The sequence below is a fragment of the Gossypium hirsutum genome, chromosome A05 (assembly GCF_007990345.1).
Source record: "Gossypium hirsutum isolate 1008001.06 chromosome A05, Gossypium_hirsutum_v2.1, whole genome shotgun sequence".
Taxonomy (NCBI): domain Eukaryota; kingdom Viridiplantae; phylum Streptophyta; class Magnoliopsida; order Malvales; family Malvaceae; genus Gossypium; species Gossypium hirsutum.
In genome coordinates this window covers 80,745,468-80,763,398 of record NC_053428.1, presented here as the reverse complement: position 1 = coordinate 80,763,398, position 17,931 = coordinate 80,745,468, and the positions used below count along the sequence as shown (strand labels likewise).

The 17,931-nt window shown below is 29.8% G+C and overlaps 1 protein-coding gene across 1 annotated transcript; it reads right to left on the bottom strand.

Moving 5' to 3' along the window:
* Nucleotides 1-17,300: 17,300 nt before the first annotated feature.
* Nucleotides 17,301-17,678, bottom strand: LOC107961026 (uncharacterized). The gene has a single exon (XM_016897271.2). It carries the CDS (start codon nt 17,676-17,678, stop codon nt 17,301-17,303), a length of 378 nt encoding a protein of 125 aa, XP_016752760.2.
* Nucleotides 17,679-17,931: the final 253 nt, after the last annotated feature.

Sequence of the window (17,931 nt, the reverse complement as noted above, 5' to 3'; positions counted from 1 at the left end):
AATTAGAATAACTAAAATTTTTTCTTACACCGATTTTAATTTTGATTCGTATAGTGTACACTGACTAAAACATTTCACACCGACTAATGCACGAACAATACTAAAAAATTATTTTTTACCAACTTTATGGATAATAATTTAATTATGGATAATAATTTAATTAAAGATACAACATAATGAAATATGGATTATTCATATTTCTTTATCTTTTTTTTTGTGAATTTATTCGTTTTTCTTTATTTACAAGTAATCGATATCAAAATCTTTTACGAAAAATCTGATTAGTATATTCTCAAACTAGAATCTATATCAAATTGGTCTCTATAATTTAATTAAAGATACAACCAAAGTTTTTTTAGTTAAAAGTAAGAAGCATAGAAAAATTTGGCTTCAAAAATTTTCTCAGGGTTGAAGATATTGATACATTTATGTGGTGTAATATTATACACTTGGACAATGCTGTTACTATGTGGTGTACTACTAAGTATGTATTTGGATAAATTATTTCTAGTACTCATTGTGGATAATATTTTTTCAATTTTTAACAATCAATATTGTAGCTTAATAATTGAGTATTATTATAAATAAATCATTGCAATATATGTAAAAGCAATTTAAAATATAAAAATTTATTAATATATGTAAAAAATAACTTTTCTAGAAAATATTTTCAGGAAATCTGTCAAACAGCAGAAAATATTTTACACAGATTCAATCAAACACTAGAAAATATTTTCCAGTAAATCATTTTACAGAAAAGTAAAACATTTTCCAGAAATCATTTTACGGAAAACATTTTACTGGCAATCAAACGGACCCTAAATTTGTGTTCGCTAAAAGCGTATGCTACCCATGATTTCATCTGTATCTATTTTATGCCTTAACTAATGTATTACATTTGGGGTTGGATATCACTTCAATCAGATGCTTCTCCGCGAGGGAGGTATTGCATGAAACCAAATGTGCAGAAACTTTTTCCGACGAGGGATCATTTTAAGCCCTGTTATGTTAATAAAGAGTTGTATATTCATGGATTTCATACCCCCATGAATATTCATTTTAGTCATAGCTGTTTAATTCCTGCACCTTGAGAATATAGGTACGTAGAGGTTTCTTTTTGTTAAGGTGAGGACACATTATATGCTTGCAATCTAATAAAATGGAGTCGGAGTAATTCCAAATGAAACCTTTTCCCTTTTTATATTGAGAAAGGATTGTACGAAACAGTGACGCCACGTCATCTGTATCCCTTTCCAATAGTTTTATGTCACATTAATATTATTATCATGAATTTTAAGATTTTATCCTGTATTTTAGTATTTTAATTCGGATTTGATTTTTTTCAAGATAAAATCCTGAAATTCAGGATAATAGTACTGATGTAGCATAAAACTATTGGAAAGGCATACAAATGGCGTGACGTCACTGTTTCATACAATTCTTTCCCTTTTATACTTCTCTCAAATGAGGCTAAGAATGGTTATAAAAGTGGGGATGGTGATTGATTTTGGGAGTTTTTTTTCAATCATATTGCTCAGTTAACATCTAAATATAATTATAAATTAATTAGTTAAATTTTAAATATTTTACATAAAATATATTTTTATTAATAATAATCACCTTTTTTTATTAATAATAATAATGTTAATGTAATCTATACATTTATTCTTATTATTCCCTCCTTTTTCTGCAAATATAAAACGTCTTTAGTTGAATTTGTGGGCTGGTTTCTTATTTGAATAATAATTTAGTAGAAATAAAACTTGAGTTTATTTCATTAATGTAATAATATAAAGTAAAATTAATAATAATACTGTTGATAAATCCTAAAACTGTGGCGCAAACGAATTTGTATAATGAGTTGAGTTAATGGTTCTATCATATTACTATTTTTTTTATTGGGTGATTAATTTAATGCGGAAGTCAAATGATTGAGTCATGTCACAATTTTTTTCCTAATTCTACTCACACGCCAACTTTTATTTTTTAATAATAATAATAATAACTGATGTAAAATTAAGTTTTATTTTGAATAGAATTTTACTTATAATATAAAAAAATATTAGAGTTTTATATTAATTAAAATTTAAGTTTATAGTTAAGTATATTTAATTAAGTTCATCTAAAAAAATTGTTGGTAAAAGTAAAGGAGATTGTTAGCATTATTACACTAAAAATATTTCAAAACTTATGAGTAATAAAGTAATGATTTTTCGAAAAAATAATATCAAATTATATTCGAATAAAAATGGCAGGAGAGATGAAAAGTTGTATTAATTTATGATGAAGTAATATAAAAATATGTCTTTTTTTTTAATATTCCAAGCACCTTTATTTTTTTTGGACCTTCCATTTAATCGATATGATTTTTATCACGAGAAAGCTTAAATTTTTTATTTTAATTTTTTATTGATTTAAATTATTTTAGGGAATTAAAATTCAAGTAGTAATGTTGAACGGTGCTGTTATAAAATTCAAAGATGTGACACAAAGGAAAAAGAATTTTATACAGTTACAAATGGTGTAGTAAAAAATCCTATTGATGAGAATAATAGTGTTAATAATAAATATGAACGGTCATTGACTTCTTATACCGTTGATAAAGAAGTAACTTCTCCTTTTCACAAAAGTGTGTTCTTTTTATGATTTTGGTTCTTTTGATAATTTAAAAAGCACATGAGTAAATAAATCGGTAAAATTTTATTTTTCAATTAGTATTAAATATAGTTTTTTTACTTTATATAATCTACAATATTTTATTTATTATAAGATATTATTGATGTGGTTATTAATAGCAAACTAACCTTTAAAAAAAAACAAAAATAGAATGGGTGAAAAGAGAAATTATTATTGTTAATGATAAGTTTATACGTTAAGATTTTTTAATTTTAATTTTATATATTTTTAATTCTTTTTATTTTTAGTTTTATAATAATGTTAATGTTATATAATCTTTTACCACTATCAACAAAGTTTACGCAAGCTCCCGAGTAAATTATTACGGTCAATTTATTGATTATTAAGAAAATAAAAAAATTTTAAATAATGAAGATTTTATTTTACAATGTACAGATTTTTATTATTTATACAAATGTTTTAATAATAAGATTTTTTATTAGTATTAAATTATCAAAATAATTAATATATTTTAATAATACTTATCCGTTATTATTTTAAATAATGATTAGATGCCGTAAAATTATTTTGTATGTTGAGCATAATACAAATATTTTAATTATGATTTTAATTTTTTTAATATTGGTCTACAAAATATCAATATTTTAATATGTTAATAATAGAGTAATATTGTATATTGCGTATAAAGGTATTCATAGGTCAGGTTAGGTTCAGGCAAAATTTTAGGCCCATTTGCTAAGCTCGGCCCAAAAAATAAGTTTAAAATTTTGCTCAAGCTTGACCCAGATAAAAATGTTAAAACTTGGGTCCAGCTTGCCCATATTAAATTTTTTATATAACTTTTTTAAAATATAATACATCAAAAATACTAAAAATATTAAACTAAATATTTCCAAACAAATTAAAAATAAATTGAGAAAAACATGTATACTTAAACAACACTAAGATAAGTGCAACTTAACAAGCAAATACCTTTAAAATAGTAACAAAATTAACAATAAACATGAGTTATATAATATCAAAAAAATAACAACAAAATAATAACAATATAATAGTGAAATGGTGGCAAAATAATAAGAAAACAACAAAACATTAAAAAAACAACAAAAAAAGAGAAAAAAATCAGTAGGTTATTTTTTTGAAAATTCGGCCCGAATCAGACTCAAGCCAAAAAAGCATTACTCAATGCTCGACCCGCTTCTAAATAGGATTTATTTTTTGTCCAAACTAATTTTTCAAGTTTATATTTTTATCCAAATTCTCTCACTTTTTGAGCATACTTGACCCTACCATAGATAGTTTTAATTGCGTATTAGAAAAGCATTTTATGTTAAGGAGAAAATTATTAGCAGTTGAGTAATGTTGTGATAATGAGAGGAAGATAAATCAAATGGGCAAAGAACAAAGTGGTGATAGTTTCAAATTTGTGTTTAAATTGAATGGAAAACAAACCTAGGGAGGGTCTACTTGTCAAATTCATGAGCTTGTTTGAGGTGTTTCTCTTCCATGAAATTATCATCTGGATGTATAAAACCGCCATACATACGGCTCCCAGTGAAGCCGATATGCTAATCTGGGTCGGCTCCTATCTAAACTAACAACTTATTCTGACTCAACTCTTATCAATGTAGACCCAACAATTTCAAAAAATGTTATATACGGCTATGCAGTTTAAAACATCAATTTTTTTTTAATATGTTCGGGTTAAAATATTTTATAAGTCTTTATATTCTTATTAAGATTTAGTTATTGTATTTTTAACTTTAAAAATTTAGTCTCTTTACTTTTTAAATTTTAAAATTTAAATTTAATAAATTTTAGTTTAGTAAAGATCCCTTCATAAATATTTTGAAAATCAACTTAGCCCCTAATTGAAAAGTATAATCAATTAGATTCTTAATAAAAAATAACAATCAATTAGACTCTTTGAATTGTCATTTCTATTAAGGTATGTCGTTAAAATTTTGTTTAGTGGATTTAAAGAATCCACATGGTAATATGCCATTAGCTCAAAAACATAACAAATGTAGGGGTAGTATTTAATACACTTATAACTTTTTTTTTTCACGAGTAACTTTAAAAATGTGTCATGTGTTGTTTTTTTAACTATGATACTTTTCAACTAAATATTTTCTTTAAATGTTATTTTATTTATATTTCTGAAATTGAAAAAAGAAACCAATTAAATCCTCCACCTTATAGTCTTCTTTCTTCATCTTCCTGAAAACCTAAAGAAAACCTACAAATCCTCGACTCTTCTAAATGTGACCCTCCTTTAATGGATTCCCAGCTTCTAACACACAAATCACATGAAGAAAACCTGCAATTTTCACCCAAACTCCGCAGCTCATTCCCCAGTTTTTGTTCAACATCGGCCGTCGAATAATCGGAGCATCCCCTACCACTTGATGTTAGCTTCTCCATCCCACAAACCAAAACATGTTCTTCGAATCTTATCATGGAATTCAAGCATCTTGTTTGCTCCCTTGAATCCAAGAATATAAACCCGGTTTGATTTGCTCCGAGCCTCAATGCTTTGAGGTAGCCATTGAATGTGGTTCCACAATAGCTTTCGTTGAGAAATCCACCCCAATCGCCATTTTCATTGCTTTAATTTGCGGGAGCTTTGAACTCGAAATCAAGGGTACAGTTTGTTTTCTGGCAAAATGCAACTTTGGCAATAATTATGAAGATGAAAATGCAGACATTTGTGTTAGTTCTGGTGGACATGTCGACCAGATTAGGAGGAAATTTTGTTTAAAGTATAGAAATTAAATTATATATTTTTATGATATTAAAAATATAATTTTATTATTTTAATAATTTTTAAAATATTAAATCACATTTTTATCATTTTTGGAGAGTTAATATGTAATTTTATAATTACTAATTTAAAATTTTATAAATTATAAAAGAGTTTAAATGAAAAAAATTTCATTTTAAAGTATCGGGCAATGTCAATAAGTTTAAGGAACAAATTTCAAACTATACTGTTTTAGTTAAATACTCAAATTGTAGTTAAAACTTTTAAGAATTATTCAAATAAGGATCAAAACTTTCAAATTATTCTTTTATAAAAGTGATAAAATGAAAGCCATACATTTCAATTGAGTTCAAATAAAGGTCAAATTTTTTTTGAAGTGGCCATATAAAAGTCAAACTCTTTTTAAAGTACTCAAATAACTTCCTAAATATTGTAAACCAAGTCTCAAATTGTATTTTTACCGTTTTCTTTTATTTTTAAATACGTTGGAATTCACGTTATTTTTACTTAAATTGGACTGAAGTAGTGAAAAATCTTTAAACATTTTTATAAATTTCGTAAATATTTTGAAAAAGTTTATCCAATGAACATCCTTAAAAAGGTTGGCCCAATTTGAGGATTTAACGTATTATTTTCTTATTCTTCTTGCATTGAATTTCAGATTTGAAGAAAGGTTTTTTTATTTCACTGGAAATGTTGTGTTTACGAATTTTACTGGGAAAGTGTTTTTATTTTCGAATCAACAGTTGAAATTTTTCAGTCGAGTCGATGTTATGGTTTTGATTGCAGGTTGGTTTTACTTGATTTGGAATTTTCTGATGAACAAAGTTTTTACAAAGATTAGGATTTTTTTTATTTGAAGATTTGATATCAATCTTATTATTTTTTTTAAGAATGAATAGATTACTTTTAATATCATAATTATAAACATAAAGAGTTAACAAGTGTTATATTACATAGAATAAAATATTAAAAAATAAATATTTTAAAAAAAGACATGAATTTTTTTTAATTTGTGGAATAAAAAATTATATTATTAATATACCAAATATTAACACATTAATTAATTTTTTTTCAATTTCAGAAATATAAATAAAATAATATTTATTACATTTTCCATATATTTTTTATGAAACAAATAAAAAAATCCGTGGAATAATGGGGTTTCACCACCTGAATTTTTAATCCACATAGCAGGACGTTATCGATTCTTTATTCGGGGTTTTTTAACGAAAATTATAATTTAGAGGGTCCAATTGAGTGCTATTTTGTATTAAAATTCTAATTGATTGCACTTTTCAATCAAGGATTCAATTGAGTTTCGAGTTATTTTCGAGAGATTTGTTTTGAAATTAAAAAAAATACTCATTCGATGACAATCTAAGTGAAGAATAAGATTTGAATTTTAAAATCTAAAACTTTAAAAAAAATTCTTAAAAATAAAAATATAAAAATTAAATTCTAAATTAACAAAAAATACATAGTCTTATTAAGCAAAACCATACCTATAATGATCAATATTCACTGTATTATATCTTTATAACTATTATTTTCAAAAATTATGAAATTAAATAAATACAACATAATTAAATAAACATGAATCCTAATTTGAGTAGATCCAAGAAAGGTTGGATCTCCCAAAAATGATTTGTTTATTTGAAAGGTCATTACCTTTAAATAATTACTGGTTTAGGTTAATTTTTTTTTTATAAAATTATGAGATTAAATCAAAATAACGAAAATGCTTTCAACTCCTCAACAGCCACTTCTAATGGCTATTTTCTCCAATGGCTCCCCTTAACGGCTATAATAATTTTTCTATATAAACCTCTCATTTTTTTTTAATTCAATCTCAACTGTCTCTCTCTCTTTCTCACACACATTCTCAAATCTCTCTCAAATTTCTCTCAATTCTCTCTTAATTTCTTACTCAAATTTTATTTCTCTCTCAACTCTCTCTTTTTATTAAAATTATATTAAGACTTTCTTAAATTATTTTTCTATTGCAATTTATTTCGTGTTTTTCGAAATTAGCAATGGCACAATCGCTAATTCGTTTGGATGGCAAGCACATTTCAGTCGATCTATTGCAAATGGTAAGAAAATCTTTATTATATTTAGTCTAATTTAATTTAATATTTTCTTGTTATATTGGAATTTAATATTTTTATGTTATTTTTATATATAGCCGAAAGATCGAATTTTGAAGACGTATATTCATAATTTACCCGCTCTTCCATCACTCTTAATTGAACCCTACTTGAGATATGTGAGATTTTTGCACGTGACCCTTATGGGTAAGGGATGTAAATTAGACCCCACACTTGTAAGCGCATTGGTGAAAAGGTGGAGACCCAAGACGCACACATTCCATATTCCATTCGGCGAGTGTACTATCACTCTTGAGGACGTGCAATTAAAACTCGAGTTACCAATGGATGGGTTGGTAGTGACTGGGTCAATTGTCACAACCGATTGGAGAGACGTATGCGAGCAACTTTTGGGGAGGGTCCTGGAAACGATTTAAGGAGCTTGGATATTTATGAATTGGTTAAAAGAAATTTTGGTGGGTTTGATGTGGATTCGGGTGAATTCCAAAAAGAACAACACGCTTGGGCGTATTTATGATCATCGGGGGTCTCCTAACGCCTGATAAGTCACAAAATCTTGTCCATTTAAGGTGGCTGCTAAAACTTGTCTACGTTAGAGAAACGGTCAAACTTAGTTGGGGGTCAGTCATGTTGGTGACGTTGTATCGAAAGAGGTGTCGAGTGACAGAACCACAAAAAATTAAAATTTATGGTTGCATGTTACTACTGCAATCATGGGTGTGGTACCAACTGTCTTTTTTACGTCCTCGAATAGACTACCATTATACATTTCCACTCATAACAAGGTAAAATTCATTAGATAATATATTAATCATACTAAAATTATTTAAATTTTAAATTATTGTCTTAACGTATTATTTCAATAGGTGGAAACATGTGTGAAGTTACGCGGAACTACCGGATGAGCTTCATGACATACAACTTCTATTAGACCAACAATTGGATGCGGATGTATGTATTTTTTAAATTTGAATTATATAATATTGATACAGTTGATTTAAAAATTAATAGTATATGTATATAACTAAATTTTTTAATATTTTAATATAGTTTGAACGGACGTCATATTTCGATCCGGCAATTCAAGAATGCATCCAGTCCAAATTCTTGGTGAATCCCAACATCTAGTACGTGAATATGCCATTGGTAGTGTACGCTACGGTGGAGATGCACGAGTCGGACAGAGTGTTGGGGCAGTTCGGATTTAGGCAATCGATTTCGTCGGCACCCCAAGACATTGAAAATCTGCATCATATCGACTTACGGGGAGAACAAATGTGCAACGACCCGAACTTTAAGGTTATAAGAAAAGTGTATTTTCGGGTCTCTGTTTTTAAAAAAATGGATTAGAAAATATTTATTAAAAATAATTACGAAGTTAATTGAGTAATTAACTAGACTTTAATTAAGTGAATTTAGCTTAATTAAGAGAAATTAGGAAAATGACTAAATTGAATAAATGATGAAATTTGAATTGTAGATTAAAAGAAAGTAAAAAAGATTAAAATGGCAATTAAGCTATTGACAATAGATGAGGTGGCATACATGTAATTAAAATATAAGATTTTTCTTAAGTCATATATAAATATATTATAATTATTATTACGATTTATATATATTAGTTATTAATTATTATTATATTATTATTATTAAATAAATTGAAATAAAGATAAATGTATGATGATAAAATTGTACAAGTGTAATAAATGTATTTGAATACTTGGAATATAATTGTATCTTTACTTAATTTTAGAAAAAAAAAGATATTTATTAATTAAATAATTAAATAATGAGATTTTTTGTTTGATAAATAAATTAAATAATGGCAATTGTAATAAATTTATTGGTACAAATGTGAAAATATAAGTGTGTACAATTGTAATATTAGTATTTGATATTAAATAAGATATTTATTAATTAAATAATTAAATAATGAGATTTTTGTTTGATAAATAAATTAAATAATGACAATTGTAATAAATTTATTGGTACAAATGTGAAAATATAAGTGTGTACAATTGTAATATTAGTATTTGATATTAAATAAGATATTTATTAATTAAATAATTAAATAATGAGATTTTTTGTTTGATAAATAAATTCAATAATGACAATTGTAATAAATTTATTGGTACAAATGTGAAAATATAAGTGTGTACAATTGTAATATTAGTATTTGATATTAAATAAGATATTTATTAATTAAATAATTAAATAATGAGATTTTTTGTTTGATAAATAAATTAAATAATGACAATTGTAATAAATTTATTGGTACAAATGTGAAAATATAAGTGTGTACAATTGTAATATTAGTATTTGATATTAAATAAGATATTTATTAATTAAATAATTATATTATGAGATTTTTATGTAATAAATATATTAAATTATGACAAATGTATGGTAAAATTTGTGAAATGTGTAATAATAAAAATGTATACAAATGTAAAATAAATATTGATTATTAAATAGATATTTATTAACTTATTATATTATATATATATAAAACAAAACAAAGTAAAAGAGAGAAATAAAAAGGAAAGAAACAGAATAGGCAAACGTGAAACAAGGGAGAAAGAAGGAGAAAAAGAAAGGAAAGAAAGAAAAGGGAAAATTGAAGGTTTCTTTAAAGTTTAATTGGTAAGTTAATATAGCCATTTTCACTTAATTTTGATGTTTTAAAAGTTTTAGAACAAAATTTTGATGAAATTAAATTAATATTTTGAAAGTTATTAGATTTCTAAATATTGTTCATATTGAATAAAAAGATGAATTTGGGGTTAGATTGATAGGAATTCAAGTTAGAAATGAAATAAGAATTGAATTGTAAAGTAATTCATAAGTTTTATGTTGTAGGGACTAAATTGATGAAATTTTGAAATTAAGAAAATATGCTGGAAATTTAATAGTTAAGTATGAGTTTGGACAAAATTTGAATAGAAATGAAGTATGAATTGAGATAGAAAAAGTAAGCGAATTTAGTTAAGATTAAATTGAAATTAAAGTAGAAATTGAATAAAAATTGTATTAATTAGATATAAATTAGTAGTGAATTAACGAATATGAATTGTTTTAATTCCCGTAGCTAATGTTGTCTCGGGAAATCTCGGCTAAGCGAGGAAAACTAGCAAAGACAACGGGAGTTAGCTCGAGAAAATACGGTTTGTATTTCTATAATCCGAACTCAGTCATTATTTATTATATTTATATACATATGACAATTGCTAGTGTTAGAATTATGATGTTTTACAATTGAAATGGATTGATTTTGATATGCAATGAATTTATTGAATTTATATTGAATGAAATTATTTTGATTGAATTTATATTGATTGAATTATATAATATATATGATTTATGTAAAAATTTAAATATTGAATGAATGTTATATTGAAAAATATATTGATTGGAAATATGAGGAAATTGATATGAATATATGAGATTTGTGATATTTGAATATTTGATATTGAAAAGTGAATTGAGTTGTATTGAATTATGAATTAATGTGAATAATTGAAATATATTTGTTGAATTGAATGAAAATGTATGAAATTGTGAAAATGTGTGAATATATGTGATTATTAGAATGATATATTGATGGAAGAATTATTAAATTGAGAAAGTGAATTAAATACCCTATTAACAGTATCAGACTAGATTGGATACAAATGGCATGCCATAGGATTGTGATGTGATGAGGAGATTTGTAGCTCGGCTGAGAAGATGGTTCTGTTATTATATGCTTCGATTTAACCGAAGAGGCATTTAATACCTTATTGGTGTGTTTGGGTTGGATATTCTGGTGTGTTTGGGTGGAATCCGCGTATCTATCAGAATCCGAGTCTTGTTAATAGGGGTAAATAAGTGAAAAGATAAATCGAATAAATTTAATTGATCAAGCTATTGAAATGAAACGAGAAATTGAATTGAGAATTGAAAATTTAGATATGAGATTGAAAACATGAACCCAAGGTTCATGGAATGATTGGAGTTCAAATTGATGATATATGATGCCACTTGATGAATTGAAATGTGATTTGAGATATATGAATCGTATGTATATAGTGAAAGCTATCAGGGATAGTAAATTGATATGATATAAATGAAAATGACTGTTATTGAAATGGATTAAAATGGAATATGATTGATAAGTGCATAGTTGAATATAGTTTATTGATATTGAATTGTGAATAAATTAAGGAAAGCTATATCGATTAGTAAGTGAAAGAATAGAATAAATAATAATTGATTTATTTAAGAATTGAACAATTATGTTATTGTGTTTATTATATGATTTGCATAGAATTTATATGGTAAGTAGTTGAAATTTATCTATGAAATAAATAATTGAATAATTGTAATTGTTATTATGATCTTAAGTATTTGTTATATTATTAAATGTTCGGATTATAGAAATATCACTGAGTATACCTACACTCAGCGTACGGTTTGTTTTCGTGCGCAGGTTAAGTAAAGATAGAACGTTGAATTAGCATTGTAGACCGATCCCGAATTCAATAAGGTAAAGTGTGTTAATTATTGGGAATGACATGTACTTAGGGTGTCTTATGTGTGTGCCATTTTGAAATTGTAAATGTAAGGATGAAATAAATAGATTTAGGTTTAGTTATGATATATAATAGAATTTGGTTAATTTGGTATGAAATTGATTTATTTGATGATATTTGATATTTGAATAGAATTAAATATTGGGTAATATGTAAATGCTTAAATTTGGCAAATAATGAGTGTATCTGGTTGTGTTGGTATTTATGTGTATATTTATTGTAAATGTCCGATAGGTCCGGTAATGCTTTTTAACCCTATTTCGGGGACGATTTGGGGTTAGGGGGTGTTACAGAATGAGCATTGGCTTACATTCCATGCATAATATATCAACATTTGAGGCAATAAGTATAGTTTTTACCTACTTGCGAGGCCATTATCGCTCTAGAGTTAGCATGCAATTCGAAATACATACCATGGTTTAGGGTCCATGGAAGTCATCTATGCTAGCGGAAGAGGAAAGGGATAGGCAACTGCATACGAGGAGGTCACGGCGGGCGCCTAGGCATCCAAGGTTTGGAAAGCTGCCGAGGCGGGTCCACTGTCTACACCTATACAAGAACCAACACCAATGACCACACCACCCCCTAGTTAGCATGGCTCGACTTATTCTAGTATTTATACTAACCTCGTTATTTTTACACAAGCATCATATTTTTCTGTTTCTACATCGATGTCAAGTTTTATTTTTGGACCTGATGCGTCGTTGAGAGCACCAAAAATATCCTATTCCCTGTAAAATAATGAAAAAGAACAGTAAAGGGGAAGTAGGGTCGAATCCTCAGGGATCAGATTATACGAATGCTTGTTTCTCGAAATCATGGGCAGAATCGTGCCCAAGAAAACCTGCGTGACAGAAAAAAATAAAAAAAAACAGAATTAAAGATTTGATTTGGAAAAAATAAAAAACAGAATCTAAAGTTGACTGAAATTGTGATTACGAAAATAATAAAAATAATAAAGAGAGTTGAAGGAAAAGAAATTCTTATTGGTAGATTCTAGCCTCCAGTTGTCTCATTCCGCCTTGGGTTTGATCCTCGGCTTTTAAATGACCCTTCTCAACTCAAGTAAGCCAGTTATAGTGGAAGAGGACGCCTACGACCACCAACTCTAAAGATTAGACTTACGATTTTTAGGGAACCTGACTTTAGCTAGTAATCTATGCTAGATCAACACTTCTCAATGGCGAATCCTACGCTATTTCATCTCTTTGGCTCGCCAACCTCTGACACAGTAAGTTAACGAACTGACTATGCAATCCTTCCAAAACATACAAAGCGGCCGCCTTTGCATATGCTGAAAAGTTTACTTCTTAAGGGTCATGGACGGAAGTGTCAGCCTGTAGTGTGGAAAAACGATGAATACTTGGGGAGAAGGCTAAGTACGGATTCTAGGCCTCAAGAACCCTTTTTGGGGAATATTGACAACTTTCGGCTAGATAGGTTTTAGTGGCTCATGATAATGGTGGAAAAAGAAATAAATATAAAAATGGAAAAGGGAATTTTATTGAAAGAAAATATGAAGAAACAAAAGCCTACACTTTCAGGGGGAGAGTGTTTATAGAAAAAGATGAATACCAAATAAAGTCACTTCACCCCCTATTTATAGTACTAGGGAGATAGTCTAGTTTAACTTAAATTCTAAAAAGATAAATACATTTAATTAAAGATAAATAAAGATAATTAAAATAAAATCCTAAAATTAAATATCCTAATAATTATCTTAATATTAATTATCCTAATATAAATAAAATGGAGTCTTATAAAATAAAATCTCTTCTTTTTGCGTTTTAATCCTTGTGTCTTCCATGCTCGCACTTATGGCACAATCTTTTTCCTGTGTTGCATATCAACCTATTGTGTCTCCAAATTTGCACTTTTGTCCCTTAATTTTGCTTTTGCCTCGAAATCAGCCCCTAAAAGATAAAAAGACATAAATAGCTCAAATTAGTAGGATCAAGCCTAGAATAAACGCATGATTAATACATAAAAATACGTTATTTTGGAGCATTATCAATTTCCCCCTACTTAGCCCAGGCTTGCCTTTAAGTATGGTTCCTGTCCACTGTGAAAGTTAGATTCTGCCATAAAAGAAATACCACTCCAAAGTTTTATAAGAATTAGTTAAAAATGCATATGAAAAATAAAGAGAACCCTAAGCTTGCTTTAGGTAAAAATAGAAAAATTTTTCAATTAATACACACAGAAATTAAAATCGATTTGAATTTTTCCATGGAAATTAGGTGGATTACTAAACCTACCAAGACACCCTCTTTGTTTCTTCCTTTAGTCCCAAATTTTATTTATTTACATATTTTTCTTTTTCCCTTCTCTTTCTTTTTTATTTTTTATTATTTATGCACGTATGTATGTTTAACCTTTTGATACAAAGAGTGATGACAGCCAAGCACCAAACCCCGGTTACTCAGCGTAACATACTTTTTATTTTTTATTCTTCCTAAGAACATGTCGGACCTTTTGACGCGAAGAGTGATGACAACCAAGCACCACACCCCGGTTACTCAGCCCAACGCGTTCTTAAGAATTAATTTCGGTTAGCAGAGCTTTAATTATCACGCCACATAACCTTTTGACGTGAAGTAGAATGACAACCCAAGCACCCTACCCCGGTTACTCAGTCAGTCACGTTCTAAGCTGTACTCATAATCACGGAAAAATTTATTAACAATGAAATTAAAACTTTGAGAACTTCAGGAAAAACAATTCAAGTGTCAAGAACAAGTTTCAATAATCACCTTATAGCCACGAATATTAATTAAGCATGCGACCATTTTAAGTGTTCACTTAATATTAAACTTGATCAATTTTACAAAAAGTAAGATAGAGTTAACTCCATTAATCACAATTATTTTTAGCCTAATAAAAATAAAACAGTGGAGATGACATCAACTATGGGAAAAATCATAACTTCCCCAGAAGACAAGAATCATGTATGAAAGTCAAACAGTGGCAAAGTCATGGTTAAATTCTTGGGCATGAAAAGAGGCAAGATATTCCAAAAAAAATAGTGAGCCAGCAACAATAGCAACAACCAAACCAGCAGTAACAACAAAAATTTAGCAGCTAAAACGACAGGAATAACTTCCTCCCCCTACTTAAAACACATAGTCCTCGATGTGGAATAAAGGAAATAGAAGAAAAAGGGTATAGAGGAACTCCCCGTGTAATCACCGTCGTTCGCGTATAATGGTGATGAGATTCGCTAGTTGCTGGCCAAAAGTGTCGAGTCGAGCCTCGATACGTTCAAGATGTTGTTCTACAGTCATCAATGGTTAAGCTTGAGTGGGTACATTGTCATGATTTCACCGTCGAAAGACTCGTTAAGTCGGTGTGGTTCGATCGCCTGGAGGGACAAAAAGAAAGGAAGACGGAGTGCCAACAAGCAGCCCCATCGAGTCGAGACATCAATCATCCAAAAGATCGGCCTGACAAGCAATATGTAATTCTAAAACAGGAGCGTTAGTACCATGCAGAGAAAATAACAGTTGCATAACAAAAGAGCCTAAAATTAGAGGTCGCTTTGCATTTATAACATGCTCGAATTGAAGCGCGTACCAATAGCCCAAGTTTACCGGACGATCGGTATACATACACCATAACAAAAATAATTCCGTCTTCGAGACGGTAGTCGGAGCATCTTGTCGGCCTGAAAAATTATAGGCCAAATAACGGTGTATGTAACATAAGGCAGGGTTACGAAACCACAAATCCTTTAAGGTTTTCGGACTATATGTGGATTCGGCATTATCAGTTAATAAAGCAAAGGCCTCGTTAGCCTCAAAATCTGCAAGAAAAGTACATAAACTGTGTTCATAATCACTTCTCATAGAATAGTCCTTTGTCACAAAAGATAGTGCTATATTAAAATCGGTAATGGACAAGCGATACAAAGTACCAAGTAATCGAAATCGAATAACATTAGGTGTATCCAACAAAATATTATCGTGTCGATGAAAGTAAAATGTAGAATAAAATTCTAACACCAGTTCATAATAATGAGAAATATCAAAATTCTCAACCCAACCAATATTGTGAAAATAAGTAGTGACGTCAGTTCCAATCCACAAAGTATCCAAAACAGGCACTGACAAGCATTTGCAAGGTACGAGTTGTTTGTGGCGTAAATGATCATACCTGTTCCATCTAGTAGTAGTATCGAACTGTAAGTTACCATTTGAATGGCACTCGGGTGGTAAGACGGATGCACGAGACCGGTAGGTTCGGTCACGAGTAGGCAGTGGTTGCTGGTCTTAGCGACTCTCGGCACTAGCAGAACTTGCGACATGGTCAGAGGCATTGGTAGTGTGTGAAGAAATTGCGAATGCGTCGGATGGGTGGACCGAACACCATGGTGGATGATGACGAGACTGTCGTCGTGAGGGATCAAGTGCGTCGTTGGCGGTGCGTGAGGCCGAGGGTTGGTGTTGCAACGGTTCAGGTGCCGTTGGTGGCGTCGTGGCGTGTATGGCTAGGGGAGACGGCGGTGGTAGCCAGAGAAGGGGGTGTTCAGCTTGGAGAGGCAATGGTGGTGCGGTGTCGCTAGGTGGTGTGTGAGGCGGAGAGGAAGAGGGCTGTAGGGTCGGTGATGTCAGGAACGCCGTGGCTTTGTCGGGGTTCGGTGATGGCATGTTAGAGGTGCCACTTGAATCGATGGCTTGGAGAGCGGAGAAGCGACACCGGTGGTGGTTCACAGTGAAGGAGGGTTCGGCGGCGGCGCGGCTACGAGTTCGCACCATGGTGGACGACAATCGACGGTGAGAGGGGTTGGAGAAATGGGTTCGGCGGCTATGGAAAAAAATGAGGGAAAATTTTAGGGATTGGGGGTTTTTTAGTTGCTGAAAAGTAGTGTTTGGCTGCAGGTTAGGGCTAGTCTAGGGCAGGAATAAGGCACTCTAGGCTGGAATAGGGATAGTGATTATGGGCTGGAATGGGGCTGTTTGGCTGCAGGTTTAAGGCTTTTTTTCCTCTTGCACTTTACTTCCGTCTCGGTTCATCTATTTAAAAGAAGATAATTTTATTAATATAATAAAATAATTAAAAGTAAAATAAATTGAAATAAAATAAAATAAAATAATTAATAATTAATAATATAATATAATAATATAATAATAATAATAGAAATAAAATTTAAAATTAAAGATTGAATTGCCTCCCAATAAGCGCTTGTTTAACGTTGTTAGCTCGACGCCTTGAACGGTTTTATGGTGGTTCTAACTGAATTTTCTCGACCGTGTGGGCCTGGAAATTTTCATAAAATGGCTTCAGCCGTTGACCATTGACTGTGAACTGCTTTCCCGATTCTTCACTTTCTATTTCAACTGCGCCATGCGTAAATTCTTCAGTCACAACAAAAAGTCCTTGCCACCGAGTTCGAAGCTTACCTGGGAATAGCTTTAATACGGAGTTATAAAGTAAAACTCTTTGTCCTACCGAAAAATGCTTCTGAACTATATTTTTGTCATGAAACAGCTTTGTTTTGTCTTTATAAATTCGAGCATTCTCGTAGGCATCATTGCGAATTTCCTCCAATTCTTGAATGTCCAATTTCCTTGCCTTCCCTGTGGGCTCTAACTCCATGTTACATTACCGAATAGCCCAATAAGCTTTATGCTCCAACTCTACTGGTAGATGACATGCTTTGTCAAAAATAAATCGATACAGAGTCATGCCAATTGGTCTCTTATACGTTGTCCAATAGGCTCAAAGCGCGTCATTAAGCCTAAGACTCCAATCCTTACGGTTGGGTCGAACCGTTTTTTCCAAAATTGACTTGATCTCCCTGTTCAAAACCTCTGCTAGGCCGTTCGTTTGGGGATGGTAGGCTGTTGCT